This window comes from Melanerpes formicivorus, unplaced genomic scaffold (genome assembly GCF_026170545.1).
Source record: "Melanerpes formicivorus ecotype bairdi unplaced genomic scaffold, bMelFor1.0.p_v2 SCAF_45, whole genome shotgun sequence".
In the NCBI taxonomy this organism is placed as follows: Eukaryota; Metazoa; Chordata; class Aves; order Piciformes; family Picidae; genus Melanerpes; species Melanerpes formicivorus.
Window position 1 is genome coordinate 367,842 of NW_027142397.1, and position 13,023 is coordinate 380,864.

General features: G+C 58.2%; 1 protein-coding gene across 4 annotated transcripts; it reads left to right on the forward strand.

Annotated features, from left to right (window-relative positions):
* The first annotated feature begins 320 nt into the window (after window positions 1-320).
* Window positions 321-12,713, forward strand: GMEB1 (glucocorticoid modulatory element binding protein 1). 4 transcript variants are annotated; one of them, XM_068158995.1, is made up of 10 exons: window positions 321-385; window positions 1,885-2,049; window positions 3,645-3,727; window positions 4,647-4,771; window positions 5,676-5,779; window positions 6,157-6,311; window positions 7,801-7,929; window positions 8,080-8,217; window positions 9,393-9,515; window positions 10,704-12,713. In XM_068158995.1, the coding sequence occupies exons 2-10, from the start codon at window positions 1,922-1,924 to the stop codon at window positions 11,408-11,410; spliced, it is 1,692 nt and encodes a 563-aa protein (XP_068015096.1). In that variant the 5' UTR covers window positions 321-385; window positions 1,885-1,921; the 3' UTR covers window positions 11,411-12,713. The 4 variants fall into 4 exon arrangements, with proteins under 4 accessions (XP_068015096.1, XP_068015095.1, XP_068015097.1 ...); XM_068158994.1 differs by having other exon boundaries at window positions 343-385; window positions 1,836-2,049; XM_068158996.1 differs by lacking the exon at window positions 321-385 and adding an exon at window positions 919-1,093.
* The last annotated feature ends 310 nt before the right edge of the window (window positions 12,714-13,023 follow it).

Sequence of the window (13,023 nt, forward strand, 5' to 3'; positions counted from 1 at the left end):
TATCCCTGGAGGTGTTTCAAAGAAGCAGAGATGTGGTGCTGAGGGCCATGATTTAGCGCCAGCCTTGGCAGAGTTAGAGAATGTTCGGACTCAACGATCTTGCAGTTCTTTTCCAACCAAACCGATTCCACCACTCTGCACCCTCCCCGCCGCCGCCGCCGTCATTCGTGAGCTGGCCTGACGGGGCTGTGCCCCCGGGCGCCGCCAGGAGGCAGCAGAGCGCCACCGGCCCCTCAAAGCAGGCGGCGGCCGGAAGTGCTGGCGGCAGAGGCCGCGGCGGTTACTGCGCATGCTCATTGCTGCCCGGCCCGCTTCCCCTCCCCCCCCTCCTCCCCTCCTCCTCCTCCCCCTTCTCCCAACCCGCGGACTCTGCCGCTCGGCGACGGTAAGTGCCGGCGGGCGCCGCGCTACGGGAGCCGGGAGGGGCCAGGCGGCGGCGGCGCGGCGCGGCGGGGCGGGGCGGGGCGGGAGGGGGCCCAGCCCGGCCTGGCCCGGCCCGCCGGGAAGGGAAGGGGAGGGGAGGGGGCGCCCCAGCGCGCGTCGCCGTACGTGCCGCCGCCGCGAGGGCGGACGTCGCGCGCCGCGGGGGGGGAAGGGGGGAGCGGGGGGGCCACACCCCTCCCCCTGGCAGCCCCGCCCCGCCGCCGCGCGCCGCCTGGGGGGCCCCGCCGCCGTCCCCCCGCCCTTGACCCCCGACCCCCGAGGGGGGCGGCGGTGGCCTCTGACCCTTCGGCTTCGCGTGTCCCCCGAGCCGCGCTCGGCGCTGCCTGCCGCGGGGATCGCTCTCTCCCGGAGGCCTCGCGAGGGGCCGCGGCTCCCTCCGGGTCCCCGGGGTTCCTGGGGTGGAGGGGAGACCCTCCGGGGGTCCCGCCGGCCCCTCACCCTGCTCCGCTCAGCAGCCTGGGCTCCGCTGCGCCCGGAGCCGGTCCTGTTGGGGTTCCTCCATCCACCCCTGCCGGAAATCCTGAGGAAGCCGCGGTCCTGCCACCCCGCGGCCGGGTCCTGGGGGAGCGGCACCGGGGAGCGCTGCCCCCGGCCGGGTCTGGCCTGCCCGGGGTGTCAGAAGCCCTGAGCCGTGCAGAACACGGCCGAGGTGAGAGGTGACTCCCGGGGGTGCGTGGCCTGGCCCCCCGTGTGCCACTGCCTCTCCTCATTTGTGCCACTGCGTCCTAGCCCTGGGCCGCTGCCCCTGCTGTCACCTGCCCTGGGGTCTTCCTGACACGAGAGCTTTCCCAGAAGATTTCATCCCCGTGGAGGGGATCCTGGCCCACAGCAGTAACAGAGCCACCTGGGTGCCTCCCTGCACAGCAGCAGGCACAGCCCCCTGACCCCTGCTCAGGTCAGCTCTGGCACAGCTGCTCTGCCACCACAAGTGCCAGCTGCTCTGCACCCCTGCGTGGTGGGAAGGGTCAGTCCCAGGCATGAGCCTGGTAGCAAGGGATTAGAGCATCCCCAGGGCAGCTGGAGGTGCTGCCAGCCCTGGGCAGAAGCTCTCTGGGAAATGCTCTGGACAAAACCCGCCGTGAGGCTTTGTGGGGCTCGAGAGCTGTGGATCCAGGGAAGTTAGGAGTGGGATGGCACTGGGGGGCTCTGCCTCTGTTGGGTTTGTGTCATCAGATAAGATTTTCCTAGCTCTTGTGATCAGCAGTGGAGGAGAAGCCCCCGTGTGTGTTGGTAGGCTCTTGCCGTCTCCGGGGGTGAATTTGAAAGGCTTGCTCCCCGCTTCGGGGCTGGGGCTTTGCTCTGCCGGCCCCGCGGCGCTGGCTGGCCCGGCCTGTGCTGCGGCGGCTCCGGGCGATGCCGCTCAGCCTGCCGCTGTCCCTCTGCCCGCACAGGCAGCGGTGCAGCCGCGGCACAGACCTGCCTCCTCGTTGCCCTCTGCAGCACCGCGGCACGGCCGGCGCCGGGCCTCATGTGAGAGATGGCGAACGCCGAGGTGAGCGTCCCTGTGGGCGATGTGGTGGTTGTACCAAGTGACGGCAATGAAGGGGAGAACCCGGAGGATACCAAAACCCAAGTGATCTTGCAGCTCCAGCCGGTGCAGCAGGGGTGAGTTGGATGGTGCTGGGGGTGTGGGGGATGTGGGGTGGGACTGGGGGCTGTGGGGGTGTCCCCGTGGGTTTCTGTGGTGCGGGGGCTGAGCGCCGCTGCACGTTCCAGGTGTGCATCCATTCTGTGCCACACACGGTGGGGAGAAAAACACAAGGCAAAAAGGCTTTTGTGTGTGCCTGTCGTGGGGCCTCCGAGGACTGAAACTGCCCTGTGGGGACGTGTCCACGCGGTGCTGTCTCTGGACCACAAGGGCTGTGTCAGTGGGGAAGCAGCAAGGTGGTTGTGGTGCTGCCCCAACCACGCATCCTCCCACTCTCCCTCTTCCCTCCATGGGCCGGGGTGGGATTTTGTCACACTGCAGCTGCTGTGGGTGGTGGTCTGTGCCTGTGTGCCAGTATTCCCCTAAAATAACCCTGCTGTAAAGCAAAATGAAGCTGGGATTTCAGAGGCAATTTTGTGGCAGCACTGGCAGCCGCTGCACATAACTGGCTGCCACCAGGCACTTCATCTCCACTCTGGATCAGGTGCTCTGCTGGCTCCAGTTTGATCATATTCACAGAGCAGGGTGGCTGCAGGCCTGTCAGCAACTCTTCCCTGAGCACTGCAGTGTCACACAGGGCTGGAAGGGAAATCCTGGGACACTGAGCTCTGCTTCCTGTGGTGGTCAGTAACTGTCAGAAACCAGAGGAGAAGGCCTAGGGAAGCACACTGCAGAGCAGCTTCCTTGGAACTGCCCACGTGGGGGGCAGAGTGACAGGACTGGGAATGCCTCTGCCCCTTGGGAGTTGTAATCTCTTTGGTCAACAGCAGTTGAATGTGAGCCAGCCTGTGCCCAGGTGGCCAAGAAGGCCAACAGCATCTTGGCTTGGATCAGCAAGAGTGTGGCCAGTGGGACCAGGGCAGGGATTGTGCCCCTCCATTCAGCAGTGTTGAGGCCACACCTCAAACACTGGGTTCAGTTTTGGGCCTCTCACTCCAAGAAGGACATTGATGGGCTGGAGCAGGGCCAGAGAAGGGCAAGGAAGCTGGGGAGGGGTCTGGAGAACAGGGCTGGGGAGGAGCAGCTGAAGGAGCTGGGGATGTTCAACCTGGAGCAGAGGAGGCTGAGGGAGACCTCATTGCTCTCTGCAGCTCCCTGAGAGGAGGCTGGGGCCAGGTGGGGGTTGGTCTCTTCTCCCTAGTAACAAGCAACAGGACAAGAGGAAATGGCCTGAAGTTTCCCCAGGGAAGGTTAAGGTTGGACATGAGGAACAATTTCTTCCTCTTGAGGGTTGTCAAGGCCTGGCCCAGGCTGCTCAGAGCAGTGGTGGAATCCCCATCCCTGGAGGGGTTTCAGAGCTGTGGAGATGTGGTGATGAGCACTGTGGGTTGATGGTGCCCCGGCAGTGCTGGCTTCGTGGATGGATTCAATCTTTAAAGTCTTTTCCAACCTGAATGATTCTCTATGCCATGTGCCAAAAAAAAAAAAGCCTTTGATTGAGGCTCTCAGAGAAGCCCCAGGCTGCTGGGGGCCAGCGAGAGAAACAGCCCAAAGCTGTACCCCCGTGCGGTGATCCCTGTGGTTCGCTCATGGGTGGCCACTTTCCCAACAGGATTTACCAGGAGGGCTCGGAGGCCGGGGCTGCTGTGGTGGCTGTTGAGGCCCACACCCTGCACAAGCTGGAGGAAGGGCTGGGTGAGTTCCTGCTGGCATGGGCAGGGTCCCCTCTGCAGGGCTGGGCACTGCTGCGCTGGGCTCTCCCCTTCGCTGGGCTTCCTTCTGGCTCTGCCCCTGCAGATGCTGTTTCCCAGGCATGGATGTGGGTGCAGGGTCTGGGCATACTCTGGAATAAGAGTCTGCTGGTACTGCTTGGGCCCAAAGTGCTGGAACTGAGATCCTGGCTCTCCTGCAGTCACTGGTAAGGGCTCCCCCGGGGTGCAGGGGAGCCAAGGCTTCACCCTGGTCATGCTGTGCGATGCCAGCAGGCAGGAGTGAGGGTGATGAGGATGTGGTTGTGTCTCTGCTGGCTGAGGCATCTGACTCTGAGTCTGTTGAACAAACAGCCAGGCAGTTGGGGTTGGATGTTCAGGAGAACCCAGCAGAGCTCTGTGTGCTTCCTGCCATCCTGAGGAGTGTGTGGGAACAGGCTCCTGTCCTTGGGTGCTGTCATTAGGTGGTCACTGGCGTTCTTCCTCCCGAGTGGGTGTGGGTCTTCTGGCAGTACCAGAGAAACTCTGATACCCTTCTTATCAGAGGTTATCAGTAAATATCTGATAGTGCTGCTAAAGAGCTGCCAGAGCTCCAAGGAATCTGAGAGCTCTCCGTGCTTTCCACAGAGGTTGTTCTCACTGCCCCCCTGCGTCTCTGGTGGGTTTCTGATCCCATTTCTCATAGATGAGCTTGCTCTTGAGTGTTGCTCTATGAAAAAGCAAATGCCACTTGCTGTCAGAGCTAGCAATTGCAGAAGATCAAGAGAAGACTGATCCTGAGCCGGGAATGGCCCTTCTTTTGGTTTCCTGAATGTAGGTCTCACAACCTGTGAGCTTCCAGCTCCCACCTTGTGGGATCTGAGCTTCCTGGGTGAAAGTTTCATTTTCAGCCATTCCTCCCTCAGACCCCAGCACCATTGAAACGAGCGAGGAGATCGAGATCGCCTATCCCATCACCTGTGGGGAGAGCAAAGCCATCCTGCTCTGGAAGAAGTTTGTCTGTCCAGGAATTAATGTCAAGTGTGTAAAGGTGAGGGGATTTTCACAGCTGATTCCTCCTCTGCTCTCAAGGTCTGGTGCTTGACCTTCACGGGACTTTCTTTTTGCTTTTCATCTGAGCCTTGTCCTGGAGCTGAGTGACTTTGCCTTTGCAGTGTGCTGGATTGTTGATGCTGCAGCTGATTTTGGCATGGGGAGGAGCAGGGGAGGAGTGGGTTAGGACTGAAGTTCTATCACCCCTTTTAGATTTCAGCACTGCTCTTTATTACTGCTCAGAGTCAAGTTTGGCATGTGGAGCTGAGGGCAGGCAGGGGATGTGGACTGAGATCTGCTAGAGTTTTTCTTCCTTGTCTCTTTACCGTGATATCCTGATGCTCTGCTGCTGTCACCTCCTCAGTGAGCAGGCTGCACTGAGAAGAGAAATCTTGCTGTCATGTTTTCCACTTGGCAGTGTTCATGAACCAGTGGATGTGCTGAGGCTGAGCCACTTGTGCTGCTGCATTCCTGCTGCCCCTCAGCAGGAGCTGCCTTGATCACTGGAGCAGGGCAGATGCCCAAGTGAATGCCTGTGTCAGCTAGCTGTTTGGTGGCTGTTTGGTGGCACAGGAGTATGGCCTAGGGTCTCCAAGATGACTGTTGGTGTTCAGAGAGGGAGCTAATTTGGGTCATGCATTGTACAAAAGCCTTCAGGGCTGCTCCTGGCTGGAGCTGTGTGCTTTGGGTGCTGGTGGCTGTCAGGTCATCCCTGTAGGCAGATCCACCCTGGAGTGAGAAGCCTTGCTGAGGGATTCAAAGCTGTTCAGGATTTGGGAAGCAGCTCCCCTCTCTGGGTAGAAGTAGGGGCTTAGCTGAGCTGTGGACAGGCTGTGTTGCATGCCCCTGACAGCCTGGATGTTAGCCTGTGTTTGCTGAGCCCTTCTTCATCTCCTTGTCAGTTCAATGACCAACTGATCAGCCCCAAGCATTTTGTTCACCTGGCTGGGAAGTCTACCCTGAAGGACTGGAAGAGAGCCATTCGCCTGGGAGGAATCATGCTGAGGTACTCGTCTTGCCTCCTGCTGTGTCCGGCTTCGGGGCTGCAGGGTCCCCAGCTTCCTCTGCTTTGTGGTCCCCAGGGGACCTCCTGGGAGTTCAAGTCACCTGGCCAGCAGCCTGCAGAGATCTGAGGGGCAAAATTCCTCATTCTGGCCTTGCATGGGGGACCTGCTGCTGGGTGTGGGTGGAACAGGGCTGTGTGTGAGGCTGGGGGCGTATTTACCATTTGGAAGCCCTGCAGGAGATGTTTTGTGTGCAGAGCAGTGCTGGTTCTCCCTTTCTCCACCCCTCCCATGGCTGTAGCAGCCCCATCTGGAACACTGCCTTTTGTCTCCAGGCTGATTTGAGCTGAGCCTGGTTCTCTCCCCACTCCCTGCACAGGAAGATGATGGACTCAGGGCAAATCGACTTCTACCAGCACGACAAGGTCTGCACCAACACCTGCAGAAGCACCAAGTTTGATCTCCTCATCAGCAGTGCCAGGGCACCGGTGCCAGGCCAGCAGAGCGTGGTGCAGACTCCTACATCTGCTGATGGTAGGAACCCAGGGTGGCAATGCCAAGGGAGCTTCCCTCTGGCACTGACCTCCCCTCCCTGGGCTGACCAGACGTGAGCAGCTCCACACACACCTTGCACCTCCTGCCAGGGGCAGTGAGGGGATCACAGGATAGTTTGGGTGGGAAGGGACCTCCAAATCTCATCCAGCCTAACGCCCTGCAGGCAGCAGGGACAGCCCCAACCAGAGCAGAGTGCTCAGAGTCCCAAACAACCTGACCTGCGATGGTGCCAGCCATGGGGCAGCTCCCACCTCTCTGGGCAGCCTGGACCAGGCTCTCCCCACCCTCAGTGTCAAACATTTCTCCCTTCTTTCCAGTCTCAATCTCCCTCTTTCAGTTCAGACCATTCCCCTTTGTCCTGTCAGAACAGGCCCTGCTCAGAAGTCTCTCCTCAACTTTCTGATCAGCCCTTGAAGCACTGGGAGGCCACCAGATGGTGTCCCTGGAGCCTTCTCTTCTCCAGGCTGAACAGCCCCAACTCTCTCAACCAGGCCTCACAGCAGAGGGCTTCCAGCCTGCAGTGCCACTGTTGGAGGCCACTCTGGCTTCTGGAAAGGAAAATGCTAAAATGCTTCTCGCTCAGAGGGGTCTCAGCAGCTCTGGTCAGGGAGCTCTGCTCCACAGTAACATGAAAGCTGGAAAGCAGCCATGATTGAGAACAGCTCCTAGGAGCTGGGGCAGGCTCACCTTGAAGGGATCCCTGTGCTGGGGTCATCGTGGGAGAAAACACCTGAGAGAACTCATCTCTCTTCTATTGGAGGGTCGATTCCAAAGGCAGGAGATGGGCTGATGCTCAGGAATGGATTTAGGGATGCCAGCCTCCTCTGGAGCAGCCTGCTCAATGTCAGCTGGGCAGCCATGAGCAGGGTAGGGTGGCTGGAGACAGTCTGATTGCCACTCCAGCTGCAAATTCTCAGGGAATGTTGTGCAGAAAGTGACCTCTCTGCTGAAGTCCAGTGGCAAGACTTCTCCCAGCCAAACTGCATTTTTCCCCTGGGCAGGTACATTGCCCTGAGGCCCAGGTGGCTGAGGTGCCAGGGCTGTCCACAGCTTGAGGAGACTCCAGGAAAGCATATGAGCAAACCTTACAGTGCCTGCAGCTTGGCTTCATCCCAGATCTGACCCAGAAACTTAGGATCAAGTCAGATCCACTTCCCCTCTACAAACCAGCTGGGACCTTGGCCCTGTCATTTCCTGAGAGATTTGGGCATCTCTGGGGTGTAGAGCTCCCTGCTGCTGCTGCCTTTTGTGCCAAGACCCCAGGCTGCTTGCTGAAGGTTTTCCATCCAGAAGCCCCAGAGCTTCCCATAGTCACAGCTCTGGTGAGGAGCAGCAATGTTTGCCGTGAGAAGCCAGACACAACCTGACCACAAGAGGGTTAAAAAGAGCCTGGGAAGGAAAGCACAACAGGGATACTGGGCTGGCACTCTGAGTGCCACAGAGGGAGCTGAGGTTGCCTCTCTGGCAGGGAGCATCACCCAGATCGCGCTGTCAGAGGAGAGCATGGAGGAGGGCATCGAGTGGAACTCGGCCCTGACGGCTGCGGTCACCATGGCCACTGAGGAGGGCATGAAGAAGGACACAGAGGAGATCTCAGGTGAGCTTAGGCTGCTTCCTGGCTGTTTTCTTCCCCTCTCCTTTGCATCTTGCACAGCATCTCCTTCCTGAAAGGCTGAAGATAGCCTTGTGGGGAAGATGCCAAATGCTTGTGTGTGGTGGTGACTTCTCCTTCCCTCTCTGGTGCCAGAGGACACACTGATGTTCTGGAAAGGAATAGCTGATGTGGGGCTGATGGAAGAGGTGGTGTGCAACATCCAGAAGGAGATTGAAGAGGTCCTAAGAGGTGTCCAGCAGAGGCTGGGTCAGTCTCCTTTCCAGATGACAGGTAGGTGGTGAGCCACAGCCTCTGGCTTTGTGGTGGGAAGGATGCTCAGAAGAGTAGCTGCAGGCAGAAGTGACAAGGATCCATCCCAGCCTTTAAAGCTGGTGAGTCAGGATGGTGAGCGAGTTGCTGCTCATTAGCTGAGGCTGGGTGTGACTCACCCTGCCCAGCTGTGAAGTGCTTTTGCTTCAAGACACAAGGACTCAACATGCCACCCTGTGCCCTGAACAAAGGGACCCTGGCAGCTTGCTGAGACCATTGGGTGACTCTCCTCAGCTCCCAGCCCGTGTGGAGGCCTGCCCAGTTTCACTCCTCAGACCAGACTTAGCCAAACACTTTCCTCTGTGATAGTGCAGGCTCCCAAAGGTTCTGCCCCCCTCACATCTCCTGTCTTCACTAGTGCCAGAAAACCTGTTTTGGGGGCTGGACCATCTGGGGGAACTAATCTGGGTTAAAAATAACTCTTCAGGGCTATTTTTAACTTGGATCAGTTCCTTAATCCAGTTTAGCACATGCCCTGGTGAGCACAGGGTTTGAGAGCACCTCTTGCAGCGAGAGCATCCTTGCAGCCAAAGCCTCCATTTTCCCCAGGATCTCTATGTTGGATTCTTTTCCAGTTTGCCTTGGGGCTGATGAATCTTTCTCTCTGGTAGGTGGCAGCTTTTGGAAGCTGTGACTGAAGTCAGTGCATTAGAACAGGCATTCTGCACAGCTCTCAGTGGAGCTGGCAGGTTAATGCCACTGTCAGCAGCAGGAGGAGATGATTTGTAGGTGGAGAGCTTGTTGCTATCTCTGACTGCAGATGATGCTCTCATCTGCAGCAGTTTGACACAGCTCTCTTTTCCTTTCTCTTGTGAATGGGATCATTTTATCCTTGGATGTCAGAAGGGTGCAGGAGCTGGGTCTGCCCTTGTCAGCCAGCCCTTGTGAAAGAGCTGAGAAAGAATCACAGAACCATTTAAGATGCAACCATTCTCTAACTCCACCAAGGGTGGGGCTAACCCATGGCCCTCAGCACCACAGCTCTGCCCCTTTTAAACCCCTCCAGGGATGGGGATTCAGCCATGGGCAGCCTGCAGGCAGTTTTACCGAAAGCCACAGAAATGTTTGGTGTCACAGGAGCACCTGAGCTCCCACCCGAGGGACAAGGCCCTCAGCCCCGTGTGCTTTCCTTGCAGATGCTGCAGTCTTGAACAACGTTGCCCACACTTTTGGCCTGATGGATACAGTCAAGAAGGTTCTGGACAACAGGAAAAACCAGACAGAGCAAGGAGAGGAGCAGTTTCTTTACACACTGGCAGGTACAGTCAGCCCCTGGTAAGGCTTCTCATGCTGCTGCTGCTGCCCTTGGGAGCTGATGTGACTTTCCTTCAACACACAAACCAGACTGGAGTTAGTGTTCAATACACCTGCCCCAAAACAAAGCCATCCTGGTCCCTTTCCATCCCAGGTCTTCTGTGGAATTTCTCCCCTCCCTTGCCTCACAGTGACCAGTTGCTTGAAGCGTTCAGCAGCTCAAAGGCAACACTTGGCTTCAGCCAGGGTGCTGGGGGTGCATCAGGAAATAAGTGCTGCTAGCTCAGAGCTGTGCTGCAGTCAGCCAAGCTGCAGGTAGTGCCCTTCTGTGCCCGAGCTGAGCAGCTGCTCCGTGTGTGGGGTGCTGAGTTCTTTCCTTGCCTTGCTGTGGAGCTTTCTGGTGTCTTGAACGGCTCCTCCTGTGCTGAGGCCAAGAACCTGACCTGGATTCCCCAGAGCCTCTGGCTGGATGTGTCTCCCTCCTCACTGTGTCCTGTAGGACCTGTTGTTATCTGGGGTGTCCTAGTCCCCTACTGCCCTGGATAACAGAGACTACTGTGCTGCGCCTGGCTGCTGGCATGTTCCACTGACCTGGGCAAGTCCTGCACCCTGTCCCCCCTGGGAAGGGGACCCATCCAAGCTCAGGAAGCAGTTCCTACTGCCCAGGGAGGGCTGTCCACTCTCCCTTGTAGGTGGGTCTAGCTTGGGGAGCAGAAATACCTTGCCTGTTGTTGATGCTTGCATTGACAACCAGACAAAGCAGGCAGAGTGGGTGTAGAATATGGATCAGGTCTGTGGGGGTGGCAGGAGAGGAGAAACTTCTTTGGTGTGAGGGTGCTGGAGCCCTGGAGCTGGCTGCCCAGAGAGGTTGTGGAGTCTGCTTCTCTGGAGAGCTTCCAACCCCCCCGGCCATTGTGATCCTGGGCAGGCTGCTGTGGGTGCCCTGCTGGAGCAGGGGGCATTGGACTGGGTGAGCTCCAGAGGTCCCTTCCAGCCCCACCCTGCTGGGGTGGGCTCTGTAAGAATCCAGCCTTTTCATTCAGTGCAGTTTGACCTTGAGTGAAATGTTAAGGTGATGCTCAAGGGAGTGGTGAGAAGCCCTCCTGTTGCAAACCTGGGGTTGAATGGAGTCCTCGTGAGCTCCTGCCCCGTGCTGGCCCCAGCCCAACATGCTGCTGCACTTCTCTTTGCAGACCTGGAGCGGCAGCTGGAAGAGCAGAAGAAACTGGCCAAGGACCAGAAGGCAAAGTCCCAAACCATCCAGAATGTGGTGCTGATGCCAGTCAGCGCCCCCAAGCCCCCCAAGCGCCCCCGCCTGCAGCGCCCGGCCTCCGCCACCGTCCTCAGCCCCTCCACCCCCATCCAGCAGCCGCAGTTCACTGTCATCTCCCCCATCGCCATCGCCCCTGTCGGGCAGCAGTTCTCCGTGGGCAACATCCCCGTGGCAACCATTAGCCAGGGCTCCAGCCCAGTGACTGTTCACACCCTGCCCTCTGGCTCCCAGCTCTTCCGGTATGCCACGGTGGTGTCCTCCTCCAAGACCAGCTCCTCCGACACCGTCACCCTGCACCCGTCCTCCAGCCTGGCGCTGCTGAGCTCGGCAGCCATGCAGGACAGCGGTGCCCTGGCGAATGTGGCCACCGTGGTCAACCCTGTGGAACTGGTGGCCATGGAGTCTGGCCTGACTTCCACCATCCAGGCTGTGGAGGGCACCTCAGAGGACGGGCAGACCATCATCGAGATCGACCCTGCACCGGACCCCGAAGTGGACACGGACGAGGCAGAGGGCAAAGCTGTGATCCTGGAGACAGAGCTGAGGACTGAGGAGAAAGTGGTGGGGGATGTGGAGGACCATCAGCACCAGGTCCATAACGTGGAGATTGTGGTCTTGGAGGACTAGTGGAGAAGGCAAGCAGCGGTTTGGGGAAGAGTTGGGAAGTTACTTTATTTTGGGCTCTTTTGTTCAGCATCTTTTCCAGCCCTCCCTTTGTGCCCTGGGATATTCTCATTGGACTGCACAGAACAGAGAGAGAATTTTGGGGTTTGAACAAAGCAAGCTGGAGGAACGTGGGAGACCTGGAAAAGGCTCCAGCTCTGTGGAGCGTTGAACAATACCACCTGTTGGCAGGGGCATGGAGATTGGATCTCTGCTAACAGCCCAGCTGGGAGGAACTGGAGGAGGGCTCCTAGCGTGAGTCCTCGCGGTGCTTCTGCCTTCCCTGGCCCCCCAAGGCTGATTTCAGAGGGACTGTCAGCAGCGGCTGGAGCCTTGGTGTCACTGTGGGAGGGTGATGGCTTGGGGTGGAACAGGTACCTCACTTGTGTTGTTTTCCCCCAGGGAGGGGCTTCTGTCAGACTCTCCGCTGTCAGCTCAACCAGGATTTTTTAATGCTGATTATTCTAGTTTTGGGGAAGGCAGCAGTGACCCTGTCCTCGCTGTGTCTGTTCTCCCACACAGATTTGGTTTATATCTATTTTTTTTATTATTATTATTTGTTTGCTCTCACCCTTCCCAGATTTCCCAGCTGCAAAGCCCTGGAACTCCTCTGCCCAGTCTCAGGGTCGTGCTACCCCAATCCCATCTCTGCCCGTGGCACTTTTCCCCCATCCCTTTCCCCGCCCAGCCGGGCTCGGTGCTGCAGCCTGGGCTTGGAGCCTCCAAGATCACGCCCAAGCCTTTTGCTTAAAGGCAAAACCTCTCCTGGAGCTGCAGCTCCAGCAGCTGCCCCGGGGCTGGGCACCGTGGGCCTGCACAGAGCATGTTGTGCTGCTGCTGTCCGGGAGAGCTGTGCTCCGGATCGGGGCAGCTCCTGTTTACACGGTGTGCTGGGGCTGCTCCCTGCTTGTTGCTACTTGCTTGGTGGTTTAAGTTTTGCAGTTTTGGTTTATTTCTTCTTTCTTCCTGTAATCTCTTGGCAGGATTAGAATTGGCAAGTTGACGAAATGCCTGCCCCGTTGTTTGCTGCCTTTCCCTCTTTTTGGTTTGGTGTGGTTTGCACCCTGTGGCTGGGGGTGCCTTGGGTTTGGCCACGGTGGGAAGATAGCAGGGGGGAAGCAGCAGGGGCCGTTAGAGGTTGGGGAGGGCTGCTTGGCTGGAAATATTGAGCAAAACAACGGCAAAGGAAACACACCTGGGGAGGATGGATGGGGAGGGGGACAGAGGATGTGTTTGGCTATTTTTTTGCATTAAAAGTTAAAATCCATCTACACTTGAATGGTTTATTTGTGAGGTGAAAGGAGGTGGCAGAGGCAGCTTGGACCAGGCAGGCACCCCTCTGTCCACAGCTGTGAAGGGTTGGATCCCCTGCCTTGCCAGGGAAGTGTTCTGATGGTGTCCCACTGGCAGTCTGATCGTGTTGGAGCTGTGGAGCAGAGCTGGCCCATGGCAGCAGCTTGTAGCAAGTTGGACTCACCTCGTGCAGATGTTGGCAAGTAGCCATGGAAGCCAGACTGCATGGATTTTGGGTCAGGGAACCATCACTCCATGCCCAGCAGACATCTTTCTGTTCCTCT

What these genes read in the sequence shown, in the direction of transcription:
- GMEB1 (XM_068158995.1), top strand. Translation starts at nt 1,922, where the DNA reads ATGGCGAACGCCGAGGTGAGCGTCCCTGTGGGCGATGTGGTGGTTGTA. An exon ending in CTCCAGCCGGTGCAGCAGGG is followed by an intron (nt 2,050 to 3,644) that starts GTGAGTTGGATG and finishes CTTTCCCAACAG; the next exon opens with GATTTACCAGGAGGGCTCGG. An exon ending in GTTTCTTTACACACTGGCAG is followed by an intron (nt 9,516 to 10,703) that starts GTACAGTCAGCC and finishes TTCTCTTTGCAG; the next exon opens with ACCTGGAGCGGCAGCTGGAA.